The sequence below is a fragment of the Peromyscus leucopus genome, chromosome 1, assembly GCF_004664715.2.
Source record: "Peromyscus leucopus breed LL Stock chromosome 1, UCI_PerLeu_2.1, whole genome shotgun sequence".
In the NCBI taxonomy this organism is placed as follows: domain Eukaryota; kingdom Metazoa; phylum Chordata; class Mammalia; order Rodentia; family Cricetidae; genus Peromyscus; species Peromyscus leucopus.
The window spans coordinates 161,637,344-161,644,084 of NC_051063.1; the positions used below are offsets into that span (position 1 = coordinate 161,637,344).

General features: G+C 49.1%; 1 protein-coding gene across 2 annotated transcripts in view; it reads left to right on the forward strand.

Annotated features, from left to right (window-relative positions):
* Gpi (glucose-6-phosphate isomerase) overlaps positions 1-4,455 on the forward strand; it is a 29,311-nt gene extending 24,856 nt beyond the window's left edge. For both annotated transcript variants that reach the window (XM_028877794.2, XM_028877795.2), the window contains exons 15-18: positions 2,027-2,155; positions 3,452-3,527; positions 3,640-3,706; positions 3,790-4,455. In XM_028877794.2, the coding sequence (XP_028733627.1) occupies positions 2,027-2,155; positions 3,452-3,527; positions 3,640-3,706; positions 3,790-3,925 (408 nt within the window). In that variant the 3' untranslated portion in view covers positions 3,926-4,455. The remainder of the gene's footprint in view (positions 1-2,026; positions 2,156-3,451; positions 3,528-3,639; positions 3,707-3,789) is intronic.
* Positions 4,456-6,741: the final 2,286 nt, after the last annotated feature.

Consider the following 6,741-nt stretch of genomic DNA (forward strand, 5'->3'; position numbering starts at 1 on the left):
ACACGTCTGTTATCTCAGTTCCCAGGATCACAAGCCCGGTGGCCCTCAGAGTTGGGTTCCTACCTCATAAAAGGTGTGTTAGCCTGGCCGGGCGGTGGTGGCACACGCCTTTAACCCTAGCACTCTGGAGGCAGAGGCGGACGAATCTCTGAGTTCAAGGCCAGCCTGGTCTACAGAGCGAGATCCAGGATAGGCATCAAAACTACACAGAGAAACCCTGTCTTGAAAGACAAAAACAAAACAAAACAAAAAAAGGTGTTAGCCTGTATTAGTTCTGTCTCTGCTGCTGTGACAAGAGCTCTTAGCAAGAGCAAGCCTGGAGGGAGAAACACTTATTTCAGCTTACAGGTCACAGTCCATGATTGAAGGAAGCCGGGGCAAGAGCTCGAGGCAGAAACTATCCCAGGCTTTTTCTTTTGGGCCACCAACCAGCTCCCAAATCATGACACAGAGACTTAGTTTTGAAGGCTCTGTCTAGCTTAGGCACATTTCTGTGTAATCTGTTTCTCTTTATCTACCTTTTGCTTTGGGGCTGATTACCTTTCTTACTTGGGTATATCTTACTGTCCCTGCTTCTCTCTGTCTGTCTGTCTGGTGTCTGCCTGGCTTCTTGCCCCAGGCATTCCCTCGTTCTCTCCTCCTTCTCTCTCTAGATTTCTCCTTCTGTTTATTCTCTCTGCCTGCCAGCCCCATCTATCCTTTCTCTTGCATAACTATTGGCCGTTCAGCTCTTTATTAGACCAATCAGGTGCCCTAGGCAGGCAAGGTCAAACAGCAACACATCTTTACATAATTAAATGCAGCACAAACAAGTGTAATACATCCTTACATGTTAAACAAATGCAGCATAAACAAATGTATCACACCTTTACCCAGGTAAAGCAATATTCTGCAGCATAAACAGATGTAACACATCTTTGCCTAGTTAAAATAATATTCTTCAACAAGAAACCATGGATGCATGCTGTTTGCTGACTTGTTCTCGGGTTCATGCTTAGCTAGTTTTCTTATATAATCCATGGCCACCTGCCTAGAGATGGTGCTGCCCACAGTGAGCTGGGCCTTCCTGCATCATTTAACAATGACAATCTCCCATAGGCCAATCTGACCTGGGCAGTCTCTCAATAGAAACTCGGTCCCAGATGACTTTAGGCTATGTCAAGTTGACGGTAAAGCCTAGGATACAGCCAGACTCCCAGGGGAATACTTGTTCATTCAGGCATCTGGCAGAATCTACCTCCCTGTGGGAGGACCAGCAGTCTGGTCCTTACTGGCAGCTGAGTGTCCTTTTGTTTATCATTTTGCAAGAGGGTCACACAGTGCAACCCAAGCTGGCCTTAAATTTGGTAATCCTCTTTCCTCGGTCTCCTGACTCCTGAGTGTAGGGATTAGAGGCGTGTGTCACCACATCCCGGGCTGTACTCTGTGATACAGCACTGTTGACGTAATACAACTAGACAAGGGGGTGTTGGTGCCTCACCCTCCTTTTGTTGTTGTTGTTGTTGTACTATTATTATTATTGTTATTTCTGGTTTTTCTAGACAGGGTTTCTCTGTGTAGCCCTGCCTGTCCTGGATCTTGCTCTGTAGACCAGGCTGGCCTCGAACTCCCAGAGATCCATCTGCCTCTGCCTCCCAAGTGCTGGGATTAAAGGTATGCGCCACCACCGCCTGGCTCTCTGAAAGTCTTAATAGACAGTCATTAGCATGACACTTTGCCAAGTACTGAACATCCTGTTAGGAAGCTTGGCAGGGTGGTACGTACACACCTGGTGATCACAGCTATTCAGGAAGCCCAGACAAGGCAGGAAGATCTGCCAGGTCAGGACCGCTGAGTAACTGTGAAAACCTGTCTCCGTTCTCAAGAGCTGCAGCTCAGCAGAGGGCACCTGGGTTCCGTCCCCAGTGAAGAAACATGAATAGTTGTGCTGTTACCTGTGTTCCTGTGCCGTCCTTCCTCACCCACCTGGGAAGTACCGGGCAGGCTCTGGCGCTGCCTGCTGCTGTAACCGCATGTCTCTCGCCAGATCCTCCTGGCCAACTTCTTGGCCCAGACTGAGGCCCTGATGAAGGGGAAGTTACCTGAAGAGGCTAAGAAGGAGCTCCAGGCTGCAGGAAAGAGCCCGGAGGACCTGGAGAAGCTCCTGCCACACAAGGTCAGCCTTGCTCGTGAATTTCAGCTTTAAGGTGACGTGTAGGAGCTAGAGGGATGACCCTGACGGGGTCATGGAAGACTTGCTTGTCCCACACAGTAGGAGGGTCTGTATTTAAGTGTCCCAGCCTCTGGGGAGCGTGTCTTTCCTCTCCAAAAGCTTCCCCTACCCCCCTACCCCTGGACACAATGTATATTGGCAATATTCTTTCTCTTCCCACAACTCCCAGATTCATCTACCCACTCAACTTCATTCTCTCTCTCTCTCTCTCTGTTTTTTTAAGACAAGTTTCTCTGTTTAGTTCTTGCTGTCCTGGAAATCACTTTGTAGACCAGGCTGGCCTCGAACTCAGAGATCTGCCTGCCTTTGCCTCCCGAGTTCTGGGATTAAACACATGCGCTTAAAAGAAAGAAAAAAGCCGGGTGGTGGTGGTGCATGCTTTTAATCCCAGCACTCAGGAATCGGGAGGCAGAGCCAGGCGGATCTCTGTGAGTTCCAGGCCAGCCTGGGCTACCGAGTGAGTTCCAGGAAAAGCGCAAAGCTACATAGAGAAACCCTGTCTCGGAAAACCAAAAAAAAAAAAAAGAAAGAAAGAAAAGAAAAACCGAAAGAGAGAGAGAGAGAGAGGCCAAAAATACAGCATAAGAAGCAAACGAACAGGAAGCCATGGCGCCTGTTTTGCATTGGCCAGCTGTTCGTTGGCGTACTCCTGCCCTGGAATGTGGTTGATAGACCTGGTGTCGCTCTGTTGAAGAGAATTGCTTTTTCCCTGTCCCAGCAGCTGTTATTTGCAAATACCTTTTTGATTAGAGGTGGGACTCAGTGTCTGCTCCTCTGCCATAGGATTTTATCAGATTCGGACTTGTGCATCCTGTTGTCACAGTCTATGTGAGTTGCTTTTTTTTTTTCTTTTCTTTTCTTTTTTTTTTTTTTTTGAGACAGGGCTTCTCTCTGTAGTTCTAGCTGTCTTGGAACTCAATCTGTATACCAGGGACCAGGTTGTCCTCGAACTCACAGAGATCCGCCTGCCTCTGCCTCCCGAGTCCTGGGATTAAAGGTTTGTGCCACCAACACCCAGCTTAGTCTGTGAGTTTCTAAGTGCATCAGCCCTGTTGTGTCTGGAAGATACTGTTTCCCTGAAGTCATCCACCACCTTGGCTCTTAGAGTCTTCCCAACTCCTCTTCTATGTAGATCCCTGAGCCTTGGGGATGGGTGTGTAGAGACACCCCATTTAGGACTGAGTGCTCTGGAATTCTCTCACTCTGCACCTCATTGAGGACATTTCTTGTTTCCTGTAGGTCTTCGAAGGAAATCGCCCAACCAACTCTATTGTGTTCACCAAGCTCACACCATTCATTCTGGGAGCCTTGATTGGTGAGTGGGGAAGAGGGAGGGACTGCCAGGCTTGGGATCAGTTGGATGGAAGGGAAAGGGAGGAAGGCCGGCCAGCCTGCCTGATGGATACCATCTGCTCCTTCCTCTACAGCCATGTATGAACACAAGATCTTCGTTCAGGGCATCATCTGGGACATCAACAGCTTCGACCAATGGGGGTGAGTTGCTGAGGAAGGTCTGTTGTGCCTTCCTGCTGGCTCTGGAACCTGGCTCACTCTCCTCTTCCACCCCTCCCTGGCAGAGTGGAGCTGGGGAAGCAGCTGGCCAAGAAGATCGAGCCCGAGCTGGAGGGCAGCTCCGCCGTGACCTCCCACGATTCCTCCACTAACGGCCTCATCAGCTTCATCAAGCAGCAGCGGGACGTCAAAATAGAATAAACTCAGCCGCAGCCCTCTCGACTGGTCCTTGTCCCTCTCCATCCTGTGCGCTGCATGGTCCTGTCCCTCCCTGCCCACAGCGCTCCTCCGGCCGTGGGCTCGGACTACAAGGCTTTGGGGAGAATTGCCGTGGGATGCCGTCCACCCACTATGCGCCCTCCCTGTAGAATCGGGCTGAAGTGCTTTGATACATCTGATCGTCCTGACCCATATTCACATCCCAGCTAGAATAAAGATGCCGTAGAGGAGGCATGGGCTCAGCCTCTTAGTTTCCTGAGGTGGGGCTTTATCTGTCAGCGGTGGGTGACCCTGCTGTGCCCTGGTTGGCGCTTGACTCAGTGGTGAGCAGGTCTGCAGTGGAGGGTTGTTCTGTGGGACAGGGATCAGTCAAGGAGGGCAACTTGGTGTCCATCTTCACCTCACCTTCCACTCCTCACCTTGGAGACATGGAAAAACTTTCTGCTCACTGGCTAGGTTTTTGTCTGCTTATTGTTTTGGTGTCAAAACCCAGGAATGAACTTTTTAAATTATATGTATCCATTTATTTAGTGTGTGGGTGTGTACGCATGTGTGTCGGACAGAGGACAGCTTCTGGGAGTTCTCGACTTTCGGTGTGTCAGTTCTGGGGATTGAACTCAGGTTGTGAGGCTAGATGCAAGTACCTTTATTCACGGAACCATTTCACCAGATCCAACTTCTTTTAAAAAATGTATGTTTGTGTCTTTGTGAGTACATGTGGGTGCTGGTGCTGATGGAGGCCAGGAGAGAGGGCATCAGGCAGTTACAGGAATGCAGTTACAGGTGGTTGGTTGTGAGCCACCCAGATGGGGTGCTGAGAACAGAACTCAGGCCTCTGCAAGAACAGCAAGTGCTCTTGACTGCTCAGCCATCTCTTAAAGCCCTCCGAAGACAGTTTTAGCTGGGCATCTTGACTGTCACCTTAGACATCCACGCATGTCCTGGCGGTCCAGAGTCTGCGGTGTGAATTGAGTGACAGATAGCTCTACTTTCCTCCTTGTTCATTGTGGGCCACTGAATAAGAACACTTGGCACACAAGCCTGGTCACCCGAATTCAATCCATGGAACCCATATAAAGGTGGAAGGAATGAACCGAACCCAGAGTTGTCCTCTGACCTCTCCATGTGCTGGCATGCACCTGCCCTCCCCCCCTCCCCCCCACACCCAATGAAATGTAAATGGTACCAGAACTTACTTGAAGCTAGCCTGAGCAGAGAAGCAAATTCCAGGTTTGTCTGGCTACACAGTGGAAACCTGTCTCCAAAAAAAAAAGAAAAAAAAAAAAAGGTGATAGGTAGCAGGGTCTCAGATGTAGCTCAGTGGCAGAGCATGCTCAAGGCTTGGGGGTTCAGTCTCTATCGTGTGCACACACAGGCATGACTTGAATGAGGTAAGCAGATATTGGAGGTTCAGAGGAGGCCAGCCACTGCTGGAGATGTCTTGGTCCTATGGTTTGGATTTAAGGGTTCAGGTATTAAAGGCTTGTCTCCAGCAGGTGGTGCTATTGGAACATGGTAGAAGAGATTTTGCTGCTAACTTCTTTCTCTGCATCCTGGCTGCCACCTTTGTGGAGATGAACAGTCTTCTCTCTGACATTCTTACACTGCCATCCTCTTCTCAAAGCAGTGAAACTCAGATGCGCTATTGGGCTTATCCTTTCGGGTCACAATCCATCATGGAGGGAAATCCTAGTAGGAACCATAGGGGAACTGCTTGCTGGCTTGCTCCATCCCACAATGGGCTGGGCCCTCCTGCATCAATTGGTAACCAAGACAGTCACAGATAGCGCCAAACAAACACCCTGATCGATGCACTTCTTGGACTGTTGCTCTCAGATGGCTCTACACTATGCTAAATTAACAAGGCTGACTGACATACCACGGCCTGAAAACCATAACCCAAAATAAATCTTCGTTAACACTGGGCTGGCCAGAGCCAGAATTTTGTCTGTGTGTCATATGGATTTTAAAATACCCTTGAAACTGGAGAGGCAGCTCAGTGGTTGAGTGCATACTGCTCCTGCAGACATGGGGGGGGGGGTTCAAGTGCTTTCAGTGCACAGATAGACATAGCCACACATTCACACAATTAAAAATGGCATATCTATTCCTAGATTCAGCTCTCTCTCTCTCTCTCTCTCTCTCTCTCTCTCTCTCTCTCTCACACACACACACACACACACACACACACACACACACACACACACACACACACACATACTACCCCTTGGAAAATACTGAGATAAAACATCCACCAAGCCATCCAAGTTTGCAGAGTCAGCCTGAAGGGAACGTCACAGTCAGACTCCACAGAGCCTTACTCTGCCATGTTAGTGTGATAAACCAAGACTAACCAGAGGAATGAGCTGGTTCCATCTCCAATCTCTGGACAGGGCTGAGGCCAATCCTGGGAAGGCTGGTGCGCCCGCCATTCAGGTGCAGGATCTTAGAATACCACTTTCCCAGCATTATAGAAATCTTAAAATCCTGTGTATTTCCAGCCTGCTGTACTCACTTCTGTATGTGTGTGGAGGGTATGCATGGGATTACCTCAGGTGTCATTCCTCTGGTGCCGTTGATAACTTGCGTTAAGACAGTCTCACTAGCCTGAGAGTTACTGATTAGGCTAGCTGGTCATTGGACCTCAAGGATCCACCTATATCTAACCCAGATACTAGGATTATAAACGACCCCCAGCAGGTCTTTGTGTTTACATTGTTTCTGGGGACTTGTGTTGCCATGCTTACTTACTGAGCTACCTCTCCAGGTGGTTTTTTTTTTTTTTTTTTTTTTTTTCT